This window comes from Anguilla anguilla, chromosome 8, assembly GCF_013347855.1.
Source record: "Anguilla anguilla isolate fAngAng1 chromosome 8, fAngAng1.pri, whole genome shotgun sequence".
NCBI classification, from domain to species: domain Eukaryota; kingdom Metazoa; phylum Chordata; class Actinopteri; order Anguilliformes; family Anguillidae; genus Anguilla; species Anguilla anguilla.
This window is the reverse complement of record NC_049208.1, coordinates 51,336,146-51,355,402: the sequence shown is the minus strand read 5'-3', so window position 1 is coordinate 51,355,402 and position 19,257 is coordinate 51,336,146. Positions and strand designations below refer to the sequence as shown.

The window sequence follows — 19,257 nt, the reverse complement described above, 5'->3', positions numbered from 1 at the left end:
TTTAATTAACTAGGAGTGCTGCACTATGTGGCACAATGCTTTTCAACTTGAATACACAAAGCGTAAAAAAATGTAATTATTTATTTTTTATTAGTTTTCTTTAATGCAGATTCATGCACAAGCGTTTCGGCACGTTGCCTTCTTCAGTGTGCAGGCAATTTTCTTTTCAATTGACGATATTTCTTTGGTTTCTACACACCAAACAAATTAAAATGGGTGAGCGCGGTGATTTCTATTGTTAGGAACTTGAATACGCAGCAACATTCTCTTTGCTAAATTTGTTTTATGAATCTAATAGGGGCTGTGTGTACTAAAAGTACTCTATCAGAGTTGATTTTGAATAGTCAATGATGACTATGTTTTTTTATTAATTTAGTTTTGTTTTTTATTCATTAGTAATTATGAAGGGCTTTGCTCTTGATTCTAGGTGACTATCAGACTGTGTGTACTCTATCAAGTGCTCTATCTGAGTTGATTTTGAATTAAAGATTTTGTGTATGATTACTTCATTAATTTTTGAATATAATAGTTAAGAGAAGATAAGATAATAGTCAATGATGATTATGTTTTTCACTGATTTAGTTTTGTTTTTCATTCATTAGTAATTATGCTAGCGGTTTATAGTTATTAGCTTTAGCTATTAGCTTTACAGATATCTAATTACTTTCCCCTCTGCTTAAATCCAGAGAGACGGGGACAGTAACATGAAGGGCTTCACTCTCTATTCTAGGTGACTATCAGACGCTCCAGTACGAGACTGCGGCGGACGACGCGAACATCACGGTCACGGAGCTCACCAAGGGGAAGCCCAGCTTGGAAACGTTCACCCTGGAGTGGGGCGGCACTTACTCCAAGCCTATGCGATTCAACGCCAACGAGACGGAGGTGCGAGACGCCGTTCCTCTCTCGTTTAGAGCTCGGCTGAGCTTCGCACACCTGGAGAACTCACGCCTGGAGCAGGCCTGGGTCAAATACGTGCTCGTTTTGGACGCAAATACTTTTCTGTGCTCTGTTGATCTTGCCTGGTGTAATTGAGCCTGCCAATATGACAAGAAGGTGGGGTTTTGCACTTTTTGAGAGTATTTAATTGGTTCCAGTACACCAGACAAGATCAGTAAAGCGTAGAAAAGTACTTGAATCCAAAACAAACACGTATTTGACCCAGGCCTGACCTGGAGCCACAGGTGCTTTGATATCGATACTGAAGCGGAAATCAAAAGAACCTCGTTCAGAGCTGAAAAGGCTGCATCAGCTTTTTATTTGCTTCTGCGCTAACTGTGTGTTTTTTGGGCCGTTAGCCTTAGCAGCAGAAAGAAATGGAAATCGTCTAAACCCCCCCCCCCCCCCCCCCCCCCCCCCCACCCCCAAACAGGTGCAGTCAGCGCTGAAGCTCATGCTTAGCGCGGAGTGTCCCGGCGAGGTCGTCGTCACGGAAACCAGGGACGTGAAGTACTTCCAGGACTACGAGGACGGCCAGCCTTTCGTAAGTGCGGAACGATCACAGTGCGATGCGGAGTCAACCCGGCTGGGCTGGATAGGCAAAGTGGACACACCATGGTTTGGTAAAATGAATGTCTGTTGGCTGAACAGAGTGAAAAGTTGAACGGCAGGACCTTTAATTACCGACTGCAGTACACCACCTGTAGCATTGTAGCATTTTTAGCCGTTCCTTAGATGTTGGGCATAGTGATCTGTCAGCTGGGGAAGAGCTTCACCGCTGTGCTCATTTCCCATTTGGAATTGTGTAGACTACTGGGTCAAAGACCGAAGGAATGGAAAAATAATTTTCATCATTATTCTGTTTGCGTTGTTTCCCAGGGGGTGTATAAGGGAAAAGACAAATAAGATACGATCGCGACAAAATAAAAAGCCGATGATTTTTACATTTTTTTGCAAAAAGAACCGTCCCATCTGTTTCTCTTCCCGTAGGTTACCGGCGGCTTCCGCGGGACGCGGGTTACGGACGCGGAGGCGTTCTGCGGCCGGGGGTCCCTGCTGAACCCGGAGGTCCTCTACCAGGTCACCGACCCGCGGAGCTCCGGGACCGCCTACGGGCCCGTGCCCCTGCAGCAGTACGGCACGGTGAGCCGGCCCGCGAAACCGAAACCGCGGACCCTCGCCCCGTCTCTTGCTCAGTGCAGTCCCACTAGCTGCTTTTCCTTATTGCAATTATTTACAGTACATTACAGGCATTTAACAGATGACCAGAGCAACTTACGCAACCTTTACACAGCATTTACGCTGCATCCTTTTATACAGCTGGATATATACTGAAGCACTGCAGGTTAAGTACCTTGCTCAAGGGTACAACGGCAGTGTCCTACTGGGGAATCGAACCTGCGACCTTTCGGTTACGAGCCCAGTTCCTTACCCACTGCGCTACACTGCCGCCAACCCCTAGCCCCTGCTTAGCCACGCAGTGGACACGTTCAGTTTATTCAGTGTATTCAGTCAGCTGCTCTGTTCATCTAGGAGCTAGGAAGCAGAATGATTGGTCAGAGTGACAGTAGCTTGGAACGTGTAGCTTCTTTACATTACGTTAACAGGCATTTAGCAGACGCGCTTATCCAGAGCGACTTACATTGTATCCATTTATACAGCTGGATACATACTGATGCAAATCAGGTTAAGTACCTTGCTCAAGGGTACAACGGCAGTGTCCTACTGGGGAATCGAACCTGCGACCTTTAGGTTACAAGACCAGCTCCTTAGCCGTTATACTACCCTGCCGCAGCTTCTGTACGTGCTGTGAGTAGAGAAGTCTGACACTGTGGTGTTATTCTTCTAATAAGAGGCCCAACACTCAGCTGTACTCTCTCAAGCTTTATTAACAGTCACTTAACAGGCTCCGACAGTTCATGCTCTCAAATCTCTCTAGCTCAACTGCCCCCATGTGCTTATCCCCCCCACATACCTTAACTACGTCATTCACCCAAGACGCACCCGCAGGCTATATCAATCGATCACAGAGATGTTAACCATTGCACTGAAAGCTATGAACACATACACACCACAGGCACGTCGGTCGTTATTAGGGTCAGTAATACGAGCATCGACAGCCCTCTGATGTAAATTAACATCCTCTCCTAAACTCTGTTTAACAGCTCTGCTTCGCCTACAAAGGATATCTGCGGAATGAGATAGGGGTTGTATTTTCATACCAAAGCAGTGGAGGGGTCAGGACTGCAGATTTCAGAATCCCGGTGATATTAAACCATGGATACAAGTAAGTTTCCTCACTCCAACAGCAGTGAACAGTAAAGGAATCCAAGCCTTTGATTCAATCAACATTTTTTCCATTTTCAATTTGATCACAATAAAATGTAAAAAAACAAAAAAAACTGTTTGGGAAGAAAAGAACTAGCACTTTTATTTGTGAGTGAAAGTTAGTGAAAGGATAGTGAATTATTGAATCCATACCTAAAAGTACATCATCATTTCAGTTTGAAGTTAAAGTTAATGTTTATGCTTACCTAATTTATAATGTGTGCGTGTGTGTATAAGTAGCAAAACAGCAACTGATTTTAATTATTTTCATTACAGTTGGAATTACGTTTGTGTGGACCTGTTGACTCCACTACAGACAGAATATTCTGGGTGTTGCTACAATCTGTTGCAATTCAGCCTGTACAGAGAGACATCCACTCAAGATTTCTACGTGGATGCTGTTTATCTGGGGAAAAGGCCTACCACGATCAATGTCAATGGTATACTGATGTTTTTTTTTTTTTTTTTTTGTGAGTTCTGATTGGTTACAGCCAGTTCTCAAACCTTTCTGTGTCACCTGGGGAACTAGTTCACATGAGGCCGTAAGGTAAAAAATGTTTAATTATGAAAATGGTAAAACAGCTAGGTTCTATTCCCGATTTAGTGATTGTTTGTCTTTAACTTTTTCTTATATGATTATGTGCAGGGGTGTAACCAGGACCTAAAATATACAGAGGTCAAGGGGGTGAGGTAGGGGGGGTTAGACCAGGGTGTGCTATTTTTGCCCTTCCATTTTGACATTTCATTGAGGATGCGTTTTAGGGTGTAAATACAGTACCTACACCTCTAGATTACCTATAAATAGCAGTAGCTGGCTTCTCTCCACACATTGTAATTTCATGATAACACTGTTTTTGTGTCCGTTTTTTTTATTTTTTATTTTTTTAAACAGCTGTTGTCCAGGCACGGAAGCCCCCGGCCCTCGTCCGCTGGGGCCTTTACGTTCAGGACGTCGCGGTGCGGAAGATCGCGCAGAAAGACGCCGCGCGCGCGAGTTACGAGATCACCACCAGCCCCTACAACTGCGGCCACGACTTCCCCCTCCTGTCCGTCGCCTTCCTCCAGGTGAACAAAATGGAGGAAAACGTCATGGTGCCTGGAATTAATGAAACTGCAGGAAACTTTATCATTGAATATATATATATATATATATATATATATCAGGCCTGGATCACATACGTATTTGTTTTGGATTCAAATACTTTTCTGTGCTCTATTGATCTTGCCTGGTGTAATTGAGCCTGCCAATATCGCCACAGGGCGGGGCTTGCACTTTTTGAGAGCATTTCATTGGTTCCAATACACCAGACAAGATCAACAGAGCAGAGAGAAGTATTTGAATCCGAAACAAACACGTATTTGACCCAGGTCTGATATATAATATATACCGTATGCATGTAATGTATTTATTTTATGTTGTGTGTGTGTGTGTGTGTGTTTATGGGTAATCCATCAGAGGCCAATACTGCAGAGTAGTGCATTGTGGCGCTGTACAGTCTTGCTTTGCGTTGCTCTCCTGCGTATTTGCATTATGGCTCATAGGTCTCTCTCTCTCTCTCTCTCTCTCTCTCTCTCGTTGTCCTCCAAGGTTTCCAACCGCAGTCAGGACACAGCGCTGTTCCGTGAGGGTGGGGCGGACGTCACGGTAACCAGAGCCCAGAGAGCCAGCCCCCCCCTGTCCGGAACGTTTGACGCTGAGATTTATGGCGAACGCGTCGAGGGTAAATATGTTCAGAAGGACTACTGAGGAACAATAGAAGGAATGCTAAATTCTGTAGCTTTTGGTATTACCATACTATAGCAGAGAATTCTTGGAATGGGTATTTATCGTTGACAGTTGAGTAACATGTCCCTTGAAATGGCACTTCAATGCATTATTGCAACATTTTACTGAAGAATGTTTTTTTTTTTTTTGACTTGCCCCTTTTTCTCTTGACTGTTTTTGTAAAAACTTTGTAACATGGATGTCATATTGAATTCTTGGATGGCTCCTTGTAATTACTCCTTGAGCGAAATAACTTTAAAATGACAAACAGAAATGTTTTTGCATCCCATTTTGAAAAGGACTGAACACAGTTTAGCATAGAGCCTGCTCTGTAAGTATTCTCACATGGATTCAGACCCAGGTTTGCTGTCCTTACAGTGTGTGTGTGCGTGTGTGTGTGTGTGTATCTGTGTGTGTGTGTATCTGTGTGCGTGTGCGTGTGTGTATCTGTGTGTGTGTGCGTGTGTGTGTGTGTGTATCTGTGCGTGTGTGTGCGTGCGCGTGTGTGTGTGTGTGTTACCCTGCAGGCCTGTCTGTGGACATCAGTCCTGAGGACCTCCAGTACGCCCTGCAGGGGATCCCAGAGATGGGGCTGGTCCAGGTGACCCGGTCCGGGGGCTGCACGGGGTACAGCTGGAGGGTGCAGTGGCTCTCGAACCCGGGGGCTCAGCCCCTCATCCAGGTAGCGTTCCTGCACTTCATCAGAAGCGGCACGCAGGCTACGGCCAGCAGTCACTGGCTGTGCAATGAGTATCCATTGAAAAATTCCTTTTTGCCTTAAAGCATGCTTAAGGTGCTTACCTTTTTTCACAGTAAAGGTAATGATTCAGTCGGCATGAACTTGCCCTTACCTTTGGTACATGTAAATGTTGTTTTGCTGAACTGGGAACTATCTGTGAAAAAAATAAATAAATAAAAGTATGCATTAATACATGCATTGCATTAAAATCAACGGCAAGTTCAATGGTTCAGTCGTTAGCACCAAAGTCAAAATTGGTAGACATCTTAAGCAGTGCTGCCGAACCCTGTTCCTGCAGATCTACCATCCTATAGGTTTACTCTTCAACCCTAATACAGCACACCTCATTCAACAGCTAAAGTTCTCACTGAGCCGCTAATTAGTAGAATCCGGTGTGCCACATTAGGGTTTAACTGAAAACCTACAGAACTGTGGAACAGGAATAGGCAGCCCTGATCTTATGCATTCGCCGATTGGCCCTGGTTGTCCGAATGGAAGCTTGCGCATCGTCCGACGCGCCGGCGCTTAACCTTCGCCGCGTTCCTCCTCCGTCAGATCAACAGCTCGTCTGTTTTGGGAGTGAACCCCCGAGTGTGGACCAGTCTGTCGAGGCGGGGAGGGCTGTTCAAAAGCTCAATTTTGGGGGATTTCCTTCGCGTGCCTGACAGCCGACCTCAGGTAGGCCGAGTCACCTCTACCTCTCACGACTACCTCTGCCTTGCTGATGATCGTGCTGATTACGAACAAGGTGTACTGAACAGTCCAGCTGTTTGAGCAGTCTAGCAAATCCAGACTGAATGCATGGCAGGCCGTAAACGGATTGCGACGTTAACAGATATGTACTGGAATGTACCGGAACGATGAAACACAGTGTGATGATGTTTAATGAATCATGAGAGATTAGGTGGATCCGTTTGATGATTGAGTATGATTGCGTGAAAGGCAACCAATGTATTTTTCTTCTTTTTTGTATTTGTCAATAACAGTGATCTACTCTGATAAATGCACACCTCTGTTGGCCGGAGAGACAGTGCTGTGTGTTTGTGAGATAGAATAAAGCTCATTACGTGTGTCCCATGTTCCTCACTAACATTAGCTTCATGCGGTGGATTCAAAAAGTCTCTACTGTGCATTTGAATGGTTTTTTTTTTTTTTTGCGACCCGTTTCTTGTTTCTAGGTGGAGGTCTTGATCAATGGCATCCCGTCGAAATGCTCTGGCGACTGTGGATTCGAGTGGAGCGCGGCGAAAACGCCGGTGGTCACGGGAGTCAGCCCCGCGCAAGGTCAGCCACACGGCTGCTCGTTCGCTTCAGAACGCTCTGGACAGCGACATTCAAAGTTCTGAAAACTTTATTGAGGCTTAACAGTGCACAAGTTTGCATTTGGAAAAAAAAAAAGGTTTTTTTCTTGGTTGCTGGTGTCTTTCAGGATCGTACGCTCTGGATACTGTCCTGACCATTACGGGGTCCGGTTTCAACAGCGAAAATGCCACCGTTTTGATTGGAGACGTAAAATGCTCTGTTCTGCAGATAAACAGTAAGTTTAGTTGTAAAGCCAGTGGTTAATTGTGTATGTTAATTTTCCATTTGTAAAAAAAGGGAAGAGGAAAGACGTACTGTGTTATCGTAATTGTAATCAATCAATTTAAGTAATTATTGTCAACTAAAGCCCAGTCTGGAGAATGAGAACAAAAGGAGTGTGAGATTTGGCAAATGCTACGATTGGATGACAGCTAAATATTTTAAGAACTCAGACCTGGATTTGTTCTCCTAGTATCCTTTTCAAACACAGCTTGACATGTTTAGCAATCACCGAACTAACCTGCGAAACTTGTTAGCTCTGAGGAGACACAAAAGTTTTGCCTTTGTGTGTGAGTTTATATTCAGGACAAAGGCTGTTTGAGTCTTTCAGCCTAAAGCCTGAGTTATACTTCATCGCACGACCATTTCGACAAGTGTCGTGCGACAAAAATGAAAGTGTCGCACAAAGTTGTGCATTTATACTTCAGCAAAGGGCTGTGGAGAGGGTTAGTTGTTTCTATGGTAACGAGACGCCAAACTGCTGATGTTTACGTCTGTGAAAACATAATGGCGCCCGGTGAAATTACTGAGAAATAGGGGAGGAATAAATTTAATATCCACTTTGTTTTAAAAAATGATGCAAAAAGAAAACACTCAAATAAACCGAAAATAATGATGTATCCATGACAATGAATTTTGGGGTTCCATTTGTTGTGTGACCCTTTCTTCTGTTGAAAATATGTCATTTTTGTCGCACGAGACTTGTCGAAAGGGTCGTGCGACGAAGTATAAATCAGGCTTTAGTGTTACCGGAGAATAAGATGGGTTATGGCCGGGGAGCTAATGGCGAATGTTTTTTTCCCAGACTCCTCGCTGACCTGCAGGGTTGGCGATGCGAGCGCCGGCACCGTCCCGGTCTCCGTCAGCCTCGCTGGGCTTGGCCACGCCCACTACAGCCGGGAGGCGGGGTTTAACTTCACCAACCAATTGGGAGTCGTCTCCATCTCGCCATCTTCTGGGAGCACGGCAGGTACTTCCACAAGAGACTCATTTTCTCCCCAGGGAAAGATACTTTAACCCACTGTGATGACAGGAAGTAGTCCGCACCCTGCTATTAAAGTTCCTGTGTAGGTTTTTAGGCTTTTTTGGTGAAATTCTGTGTCTGGAATAAAATCGCTAGGGGGTTGAAATGTCTGTGCAGGAATACTATAAATAAAACTGCCATTGAGCATTAGAGTGTTTGGATCCAGAAGTATTTGGGACTTCCTGTTTTCATCTTCTGTCGTTTTGTTCATTTCCTCTAATGCCTCCTTGTGAAAGTGTTTCTGTAAAAAAGTAGCATTTGGATAAAATTGATTGAATTAAATCCCTTTCGTTCTGGGCCGACTGCAAAGTCAAGGAAGCATGTAAGGCTATCTGTTTTGAACTCAGAGTGATGGAGCCTTTCAGACCCATGATCTGTGGCCATGACCTTTGTGGCCTAACTGTGCGGTTTTTCCTCTTTTTGGGTAAAAGGGGGCGCTCTTCTGACCGTGACCGGGTACGGCTTCAGCGGTCACACCACGGTCCTGATCGGGGGGCAGAGGTGCGCCGTCCTCTCCGCGAATTTGGACAGACTCCAGTGCTGGACCCCCCCGGTGAGTGGCCTCCGTCCCAAACGGGAACCGTGACCCGCAGCGCCGTCTCGAATGAAAGAAACGAATTTAACGTTGTCGTCCCCCCTTACTGCCGACGTCCAGGGAACTGCGGGGGCCCGCGCGGTGACTGTGGAAGTGGGGGAGATGAGCGCGTCGGCGGGGGACCCCTTCGTTTACGACACGGATCTGACGCCCGTGATCACGAGCACGAGCCCGCTGAGGACAAGCGTGTTGGGTGAGTGCGGCGTCTTCACGCCTCGGCAGAAACACGTGCAGTAAAGGTCACTGGGGGATTATTACTAGATCTTTAAAAAAAAAATGTCCGCCTTTCAAATACCAGGTTCTGATGTAAACGGTGCAATTAAGACATGTCCTCGCTGTCAGATGCCAATCAGCTTTCCACTGGCGACTGACTGTAACGCTCAGAAATTCGCACGTCAGTAGCCTTACGGGACGGTCCCGCGAGAAGCTCAGTGCTGTGTTCTCAAATCCGCTTAAGCGTGTCCCCCCCCTCCTTTGTTCTGCCTCTGTGAGCCCGTGAGGTTTCCATGAAAACCATTGACATTGGAGTCCTATTGTTTGTGTGTCGTGCGGGGAGCAGGTGAAATGCCGGAGAACGGGTTTTCTGTTTCCCCCCCCCCCCCCCCCCCCCCTAATAATCTCGCCATTGTAAGCCCAGACAATCTGGGCCCGTTTTTTTTTTCTTTCCAATTCATCATCTGCGGCCCGGGCCTTGCCTCACCAAAGCGCCGTCTATCCATCCATCTATGTCGAAAGACAGGGTTTCCACGGCGATTGCGAAACGCGTGAGAGCTTTTTCCGTGTGCCTCGGGTTCGAGGCGCGCGGGAATGATCAGAACTCGCCGTTGCGTCACTCCGATTCCGTTCACTTCCAGGACGCGCGAGCCTCACCATCGAGGGGATGAACTTTCAGAACCGAACCCAAGGCAGCTCGGTCCTGATCGGCGAGAGGGAATGCAGGATACAGCTGTGGCTCCCCAACAACATCACCTGCTTCCTGCCACAGCTTCCGCCGGCCCTGTACAATGTGAATGTGCGAGCTGGAAACTGGGGCTATGCCAAAACCAAGTAAGACATCCACCAGATATCTACACGTAGAGTTTGTCAGCTGTACAACAATAGTTCTTTAAAAAGCATATGCTTTTACACATGGATAAGTATTGATGAGCCACCCCATATTGTACTCTTAGGAAAAAAAAGAATATGATTCATCATGGAACACAGTTATGTTGCTTTTAAGGTGTATCTGATGAAGCGGCTAATAAATGAGTATTCTTGACATGGTCTGTAACTTGAAGGGAGACGTTCAGCTTGTTTATTTACGGCGGCGTCGCTCTCCTCTCGTGCTTTGTTTAGCGATGGCGGGAACGCCACCATAGAGTACGTCCTGGAGGTGGCGAGCGTCTCTCCCACGCGGGGCTCCCTCTACGGGGGCACCAGGGTGACGGTGACGGGATCGGGGTTCAGCTCCGGCGTCCCCGACAACAGAGTCTCCATCGGTAACGCCCCGTCCCGCCGGACCCCAAGTCTTCTAATCTCGTCAGATGCCCCCTCCTCCTCTCTCTCTCTCTCACTCTCTCTCTCTCTCTCTCCCTCTCTCTCTCTCTCTCTCTCTCTCTCTCTCTCTCTCTCCCTCTCTCTCTCTCTCTCTCTCTCTCTCTCTCGGTCCGAGTGTTAGCGTTTGTGTGCCGGGTCTTCTAATCTCATCGGACGCCCCCTCCTCCTCTCTCTCTCTCTCTCCCTCTCTCTCTCTCTCTCTCTCTCGGTCCGAGTGTTAGCGTTTGTGTGCCGGGTCTTCTAATCTCATCGGACGCCCCCTCCTCCTCTCTCTCTCTCTCTCTCTCTCTCTCGGTCCGAGTGTTAGCGTTTGTGTGCCGGGTCTTCTAATCTCGTCAGATGCCCCCTCCTCCTCTCTCTCTCTCTCTCTCTCTCTCTCTCTTCCTCTCTCTCTCGGTCCGAGTGTTAGCGTTTGTGTGCCGGGTCTTCTAATCTCATCGGACGCCCCCTCCTCCTCTCTCCCTGTCTCTCTCTCTTTCTCTCTCTCGTGGTCCGAGTGTTGCCGTTTGTGTAACTGGGGTGTGTTTTTTTTTTTTTTTTTTAGGAGGTACCCCGTGCGAAGTCACCGCCGCGTCGGAGCACCGGCTGGAGTGTGTCACGCGCCCGGAGGAGAGGACCCACGCGGTCACCAACCAGGGCTCCCACCCGAGTAGGTTTAACTGGAGGCCCCCTCTCTCTGCCCTGCGGCCATGCCAATCACGGGACACTCGCGGGGCGGGAAACGGGAGAGGGACAAAAAAAAAACCAGCCTACGGGGACACGGTGGCCTTTCGACGTTGTCAAGGGCTCTTGTGTTCTTATGTTCTTAATTCTTAACAATGGACCGAATCGTTTCGCACCTTCGAAAAAGGATTTGTTTGTTTCTTCCATTAGCCCGGAGGTGCTAGGGCTTAGACAGGCTGGTATGAGGAAGATGAAGGAACCTGATGATTATCAGCGTGAATAAGTAGCTGTTAGTCGTTGCTACTCTTCAGATCAGACATGAGCCTTGTGTGTCGATGTTTCCGGGACATTCCGTCCACCGACTCTGACCCCCCCCCCCCCTCCCCCACCCCCCCGTGGTTTTCAGGTTACGGGGAGGGTTACGCGTGGAGCCCGTCGTCCCTGACGGTGTCGGTGGGGGACACGGTGGCGTGGCGATGGGACGCCCCGCCCTTTGTCACGGGACTGGGGTACGGGGTCTACAGCGTCGCCAGTCCCAGCAGCACCGCCTACGACGGGGTGTCCTTCACCAGCGGAGACGCCAAGACTGAGTCCGGTACGGCGAAGACGCGTCCCGCACACTCCATCACTGAACTGCGCCTAAACAAAGTCTTTAACACAGCTAAACGCGCAATGCTAAATCAGCCCAGCTGTTTATATACAATATGGCTAGAGTCTAATTGGGATTAAATCAGAGTTTGTTTAACACACTGATGTTTTTTCCTGTGTGTTTTACATGAAATGTTTGCTTGATATAGATGGGTAACATAGATAACATTGCACAGTTTTACAGCTGTCATGTTTACTTATTTTTTTTAAATACTCACTGATGCTACATTTGGTATTATGATACCTTCAGCTGGTCTGTCCCTGACTGAAACTAATTCAGTTGCAGCCAAATAAGTAGTCACTATTACAGTAAAATAAGAAAAGTTTATGAAGGTTAAAGAGTGTCTGTATCTGGAGTAGTGGTCCTAGTAACGTCTTCCAGAATTCAAATAAACTTTGAATGTAAAACGTGTTGTATTTGTTAAAATTTTTTGTTCATTTTTCGATGGGTTGCAGGGTTTTTTAGCCACCGGTTCACAGCCCCGGGCGTGTACTACTACAGCAGCGGGTTCGTGGACGCCAGCAGCCAGAAGTTCCTGCAAGGGGTGGTGAAAGTGCTAGCCCTGGAGGACAGACGCGGCCGGGTGAACCTCACCGTCGGAGGGATCGAGGCCCAATACCGGCCAGGTAGCTGCACCACTTCCCCGCTCTGAAAAACATTACCAGAGCTTTTGGTTTTTGGCTGGACCGCAACAGCGGGGCCAGCCCTACGAACGCGAATGTCTGTGACTGACTGAGTGACTGAGTGAATGAGTGATGAAGTTACACCTTTGGTCAGCCGAGTTATGAAGTTACACCATTGGTCGGCCGAGTTATGAAGTTACACCATTGGTCGGCCGAGTTATGAAGTTACGCCATTGGTTGGCCGAGTTATGAAGTTACGCCATTGGTCGGCCGGTCCAGCCGTATACTAAGTTTTGACCTGGTCTTGTTTTCTGTTGTGCTGGTTCAGATCACCTGCTTTTTCCTCCAGCTATTCGTGCTGCTGTTTTTCAGTCCGGCTCATTTGAGTAACCCGTAGCTGCAGTGTGGCATAGTGGGTAAGGAACTGGTCTTGTAACCGAAAGGTCACAGGTTCAATTCCCGGATAGGACACTGCCGTTGTACCCTTGAGCAAGGTACTTAACCTGCATTGCTTCAGTATATATATCCAGCTGTATAAATGGATGCCTGTAATGGAGTGTCTGCTAAATGCCTGTAATGTGACGCGTAGCTGTCTTCGCTGTGGAGTTTTGACTCTCACCGCTGTTGCCGTTGTTGTTGTGCGTTTGAATGTTTAAATTCAGGCGCCCCGCTCCGCGACGCGAGGTCGGCGGCGGAGTGCGTCTCTTCGGTTCCGGACTGCTCCGGGTTCGCGGAGGCGCCCGCGGACGGGTTCTACTTCAGCTTTTTGGGCTGCCTCTCCCCCGTGGTGCACCACATCCGGCCCGGCAGCGGCACCTTCCACGACGTCATCCACATCGAGGGCACGGGCTTCGGCAACGCCAGCTGTGCCAACGAGGTGCGGCGCCTGCAGTCACCGGAGCTGATGAATATTAATATGAATATTAATATTAATTTAAATAATTTTTTAAAAATTCAATTGAAAAGTTTTTTTTTTTTCCTGTTCATTATTGGATTTTTGAAGTCATTTAATTCAAGAATTTACTGAATTCAGATGGAAGTGACTCTGCTACACATTACATTACATGAAAGTGAAAATTTTATAAAATGTACTTTTGCATATTTACTTTTTACGTTTTACATTTCGGTAGTCATCGTTGGCGGTACGTTTTGTCAGGACGCGTTTGGCGTTGTGACGAAACCCCGTTCCGTTTTAAACAGGTGACAGTTGGGGGGAGCCCTTGTCAGGTGACCAACAGCACCACGGGCCAGATGAGCTGTCGTCTCTCGCCGGACAGCGGCTTGGGAGTGGGCGTCGCCCACCCCGTCGCCGTCCTGGTCGCCGGCGTGGGCGCGGCCGTGAACGCGGCGCCCAGCGTGTTCGGGCGGAGCTTCGTGGTTCTGCCCGTCGTCGACTCGGCGAGCCCCGACGCCGGCGGCACCGCCGGGAGCACCCGGCTCACCGTCCGAGGCTCCGGGTTCGCGGCGGACGGACGGACGGCGGTGACCGTGGCCGGGAGGCCGTGCCGCGTCCTGTCCGCCAACTACACCTCCTTCACGTGCCGGACCTCGCCCGCCTCGGCGCGCGCGGGGGAGGTGGCGGTCCGCGTGGGCGGAATCGCGGCCTCCTGCCGGTCCGGCTGCGCCTTCCGGTACTCCCCCGACCTGGACCCCCGGGTCACGGGCGTCTCCCCGGACACCGTGAGCGGCGGCTCCACCGCGGTGAACGTCTCCGGCTCCGGGTTCGGGAGCAGCCCGGCCGACGTGGAGGTCTACGCGGGCGGCGTGCGCCTGGAGGTCACGGCCGTGACGGACGACACCGTCGCCCTCGCCGTCGGCCACGTGCCCGCGGGCGACCACGCCCTGACGGTGGTGATCGCGAGCCGGGGCCTGGCGACGGGTTCCGCCACGCTGCACAGCCGGGCCCTCGCCTCCCTCGCCCCGAGCGCCGGGAGCCTCAGGGGCGGGACGGCCCTGCTCCTGGCGGGAAACGGCTTCGTGCCGGGGAACACCTCGGTGACCGTCGGCGGCGCCCCCTGCTGGCTGCAGCGGGTGCTGCCGGGGGAGGTGTCCTGCCTGACGGCGGCTCACGCCGCGGGCACCGTGCCGGTGAACATCCGCGTCCTCTCGGTGGAGTACCCGCCGCTCAACTTCACCTACTCCCTGTCAGAGACGCCAACGATCACAGCAGTAGACCCAGCGGCAGGTATGACTCCCCGGTCCTCCTGAAGCACGACAGGACCGTTACAGTGATTACGTATTTTGGTAGGCCAACTCGGGAGTTACTTCCGCCATGGGTTCCCTCGGTCAAATTTCCCATTCATTTTTCCCACTGGGATTTCGTTTTTCTGTCGAAAATAAGGTCTGTGGCTAACGCACGTCGAAGAGAGTTTCATGTTTTGTTCTACAAGATAAATTACACCCATTGATATCGCAACCGTGGATTTCGAAGCCTTTATGCGCTTTAAAAAAGTAAGTTGCTAAGAAGTTGCTGTGTTGAAACTACAACGGTTGTCACGTGCAGGCGGGCTAGTATGGAAGCTTCTGTGGCGGTTGCCGGAAAGCGACCATTGTTGTAGTTTCAATATAGCAACTTGTAGCAACTTACTTTTTAAAAGCACCTAACAGCTTGGAAATCCACGGTGATGATATTAATGGGTGTATTTATCTCTTAGGCTCACGTTCACCACAGACCTTACTTTTGGCAAAAAAACTAAAACCTTATGGGAAAAAATCATTGGAAATCTGACGAGGGCTCAAAAAAGCGAACTTACTTCTGGGTTTTAGGGCTACAAACTGTAAACACTCTATAGGAGTGCTGATCTAGGATCAGCTGGGCCTTCTTCGCTCATGATGGATAAGTCTGGGGCATAGACAGTGGTGGCCTAATCCTGGATCAGCAGTCTAAGAAGCTTTATAAAAACAGGCCCAGTGCTCACATAAGATATATGTTTCTATGCCACTTTTACTCATCCCTTTGACAGACAAGACAAGATGGCCGCCGCACGGTGTAAATTTCTGTTTCTGATTATTTATTCTCCGAATGTCGCAGGATCCACCGGGACAGAGATCACCGTTTCCGGGTCGGGATTCGGCGCGGACCTCCAGCACGTCTCCGTGACCGTCGGCGGCGCGCGGTGCAACGTGTCCTCCCTCTCTGACGCGCAGATTCGGTGCACGGTCGGGGAGCGGGCCGGGGGAACGTTCCCGGTCGTGCTCCACCACGCCGTCAAGGGGAACGCGGATTCGCAGGCTTCCTTCGAGTACCACTGGTCCCTCACCGGCGTCCTGCCGAGCCAAGGTACCGACGCACGCGCACCGCACGCTCGCCCTCTCACACACTGAAGGGTGAAGAGTGTGAGCGTTTACGCACTGAAGGGTGTGAGTGTCAGTGTGAGCGTTTACTCACTATAGGGTGTGAGCGTTTGCACTCTGAAGGGTGTGAACGTTTGCACACTGAAGGGGGTGAGCGTTTGCACACTGAAGGGGGTGAGTGTCAGTGTGAGCGTTTACTCACTATAGGGTGTGAGCGTTTGCACTCTGAAGGGTGTGAACGTTTGCACACTGAAGGGGGTGAGCGTTTGCACACTGAAGGGGGTGAGCGTTTGCACACTGAAGGGGGTGAGTGTCAGTGTGAGCGTTTGCACACTGAAAGGGGTGTGAGCGTTTGCACACTGAAAGGGGTGTGAGCGTTTGCACACTGAAGGGTGTGAGTGTCAGTGTGAGCGTTTACTCACTATAGGGTGTGAGCATTTGCACACTGAACGACGTGAGTGTTTGCACACTGAAGGGTGTGAGTGTTTACACACTATAGGGTGTGAGCGTTTGCACTCTGAAGGGTGTGAACGTTTGCACACTGTAGGGTGTGAACGTTTGCACACTGAAGGGGGTGAGCGTTTGCACACTGAAGGGGGTGAGTGTCAGTGTGAGCATTTGCACACTGAAAGGGGTGTGAGCGTTTGCACACTGAAAGGGGTGTGAGCGTTTGCACACTGAAGGATGTGAGCGTTTGCACACTGAAGGGTGAAGAGTGTGAGCGTTTGCACACTGAAGGGAGTGAGTGTCAGTGTGAGCGTTTACTCACTATAGGGTGTGAGCGTTTGCACACTGAAGGGTGTGAGTGTTGTCAGTGTGAGCGTTTACTCACTATAGGGTGTGAGCGTTTGCACTCTGAAGGGTATGAGTGTCAGTGTGAGCGTTTGCACACTGAAGGGTATGAGTGTCAGTGTGAGCGTTTGCACACTGAAGGGTATGAGTGTCAGTGTGAGCGTTTGCACTCTGAAGGGTGTGAGTGTCAGTGTGAGCGTTTACTCACTATAGGGTGTGAGTGTCAGTGTGAACGTTTACTCACTATAGGGTGTGAGTGTCAGTGTGAGCGTTTACTCACTATAGGGTGTGAGTGTCAGTGTGAGCATTTGCACACTGAAGGGGGTGAGCGTTTGCACACTGAAAGGGGTGTGAGCGTTTACACACTGAAGGGTGTGAGCGTTTGCACACTGGATGACACAGCGGCGCTCGATCGGGTCGTCGGTCCTGCGCGACTGATCTGCGCGGTTTTGCCTGCGCAGGGGGCTACGGCGGCGGCTCCGTTCTGAGCGTGCTCGGCTCCGGGTTCGACCCTCGCTCAGCGCAGGTGCTGGTCTGCGGGAAGGAGTGTCCCGTGCGGAGGGAGGCGTCGCGGTCCACTCTTCTGTCCTGCGAGGTCCCACCGAACAACGGTAAGGGAGAAATGCGCTCGTCCGCTCTCAACGGGAAGCGCAAAGCTACTTGCGCATTCACACATTACATTACATTACATTATAGGCATTTAGCTGACGCTCTTATCCAGAGCGACTTACAACAGTGTAACCAAACTCAGGATCAAGTCCACTTAAGTCCATTGAACAAAATGCAGATAAAAAGCCTTTACTATGATAGCATACATTAAGGAGAAACAAGATAGTCTGACACGCACGCTAACGTCAGCTGCTTGACGTGAAACGGGGTTGTCCAGCCCCAGTCCTGGAGGGCCGCAGTGTGTCTGCAGTTATTTGCGGTTCCTGTCCAGCGGCCAGTTAGGGGCTTGAGAACACGAGGTGTGTGTGACTGTTCAGCCAATCGGCTGCTTAATCGTGTCGCTTGAGCTGAAACACCACCCAAAAGCAGAAAACTCTGCGACCTTCCAGGACTAGACTCTGACAACGGTGACAATTAAGATCCACAATTCTTGTTGGTGCGAGCAATACGAAGTGAATGGGGGAAGAAAAAGGAATTTTAAAAAAAAATGCGTTTCTGTCCATTTCAGGCACTGCGGCGCGGCTGGTCTGCGCAGTGGAGGTTCTGCAGTCCAACGCTTCGGCGTCGCTGTCCGACGCCTTCGCCTACGAGTCCGCGCTGACGCCCGCCATCGCGGTGGTGTCGCCCCGCAGAGGGGGGACCGCCGGAGGCACCAGGCTCACAATAACGGGCTCCAATTTCAGGTACCTCCCGATCCCGCCCCTGCCACGCCCCGCCCGCACAATGTGGGGAGGGAGGCGACGGGCGCGGCTCCTCACGGGCAACCAGCGCGGCTCAAACGCCGTTTGCGGAAACCTCCCCGCGTCTTTCTCAGGTTACGGGGTTTTTGTTTGTCTTTTTAATTTTTTTAAAAAGGCCCTGCAGAATCTCGCCGAGCCGGTAACTGTACGCTGGCGATGCCTTCCGGGGACGTTTTTAAGACCTGTTAGATCATCCTGTGCTCCTCAATGCCTCGAATTAACAAAGCGCGATGGCGAATATAAACCCAGGGGAGCGGCCGTCAGACGCTAATGCCGACGCCTTCTGTCCCCCCCCCCCCCCGCAGCTCAAACGGCAGCGCGATCGCCGTGACGATAGCCGGCTCCGCGTGCGACGTCGAGTCCGCCAACGACACCCACATCGTCTGCGTCACCAACGCCCAGCCCAGGTCGCAGGAGGCCGAAGTGCGGGTCCACGTCAAGGAGAGGGGCTTCGCGAACGCGGTCAGTGCACCCAACGCTGGCGCAGCTCAGGGGTGTCAGGCTCCAAAGTGTCCCCGGTGTCCGCCGCTTTCTGGCGCGTTTCGGCACTTGTGATTCATTTAAATCACAGACTAAACACACACGCACACACACTGTTTCCAAGGCCCAGATTGGCCATCGAAAGAAAACCAGAAACGCCGGCATACACCGGCAGCCATCTTAGCCCTTCAGTTTGACACCCCTGATGTAGCCTAACGCCAGACGCGGTGTTAACTAACCGTCTGCACTTTGCAATTGAGCGTTTCGTACCGCCCTGCTGACTCGCCTGTGCTGCGCGCTCTCGTCTGCAGAAAAACGCTGACTTCTTCTACATCGACGTCTGGTCCTCCAAGTACACCTGGGGGGGCCTGTCGCCCCCCGAGGCCGGGATGTTCGTCGTCGTCACCAAGGGTCAAACCATCCTGCTGGACACCAGCACGCCAGTGTTAAAGATGCTTCTCATTCAAGGTGTGTTCAAATCTGTTCTAGTTAGTATGTATTAGCGATACTTACTGTATAAGTAAATGGTAAATGGACTGCATTTGTATAGCGCTTTTATCCAAAGCGCTTTACAATTGATGCCTCTCATTCACCCATTCACACACACACTCACACACCAACGGTGAAAGGCTGCCGTGCAAGGTACCAATCAGCTTGTTGGGAGCAATTAGGGGTTAGGTGTCTTGCTCAGGGACACTTCGACACGCCCAGGGCGGGGGATCGAACCGGCAACCCTCCGACTGCCAGACAACCGCTCTTACCTCCTGAGCTATGTCGCAAGTATCATTGTAAAGCCCCCTCCCCCCCATGTATAAAGAAAACTCTGATATTCCTCACTAA

The 19,257-nt window shown here is 50.2% G+C and overlaps 1 protein-coding gene across 1 annotated transcript in view; it reads left to right on the top strand.

Annotated features, from left to right (window-relative positions):
- Positions 1–19,257, top strand: part of pkhd1l1.1 (PKHD1 like 1, tandem duplicate 1) — a 53,164-nt gene that overhangs the window by 10,842 nt on the left and 23,065 nt on the right. The window contains exons 19-44 of the mRNA XM_035429698.1: positions 731–885; positions 1,373–1,483; positions 1,930–2,082; positions 3,105–3,226; positions 3,544–3,707; positions 4,160–4,332; positions 4,856–4,988; positions 5,560–5,714; positions 6,327–6,449; positions 6,950–7,055; positions 7,201–7,308; positions 8,158–8,322; positions 8,808–8,929; positions 9,032–9,164; positions 9,826–10,018; positions 10,307–10,449; positions 11,052–11,156; positions 11,577–11,765; positions 12,275–12,445; positions 13,105–13,319; positions 13,643–14,627; positions 15,474–15,722; positions 16,990–17,139; positions 17,706–17,880; positions 18,243–18,399; positions 18,729–18,885. Of these exons, the coding sequence (XP_035285589.1) occupies positions 731–885; positions 1,373–1,483; positions 1,930–2,082; positions 3,105–3,226; positions 3,544–3,707; positions 4,160–4,332; positions 4,856–4,988; positions 5,560–5,714; positions 6,327–6,449; positions 6,950–7,055; positions 7,201–7,308; positions 8,158–8,322; positions 8,808–8,929; positions 9,032–9,164; positions 9,826–10,018; positions 10,307–10,449; positions 11,052–11,156; positions 11,577–11,765; positions 12,275–12,445; positions 13,105–13,319; positions 13,643–14,627; positions 15,474–15,722; positions 16,990–17,139; positions 17,706–17,880; positions 18,243–18,399; positions 18,729–18,885 (4,812 nt within the window). The remainder of the gene's footprint in view (positions 1–730; positions 886–1,372; positions 1,484–1,929; positions 2,083–3,104; positions 3,227–3,543; positions 3,708–4,159; positions 4,333–4,855; positions 4,989–5,559; positions 5,715–6,326; positions 6,450–6,949; positions 7,056–7,200; positions 7,309–8,157; positions 8,323–8,807; positions 8,930–9,031; positions 9,165–9,825; positions 10,019–10,306; positions 10,450–11,051; positions 11,157–11,576; positions 11,766–12,274; positions 12,446–13,104; positions 13,320–13,642; positions 14,628–15,473; positions 15,723–16,989; positions 17,140–17,705; positions 17,881–18,242; positions 18,400–18,728; positions 18,886–19,257) is intronic.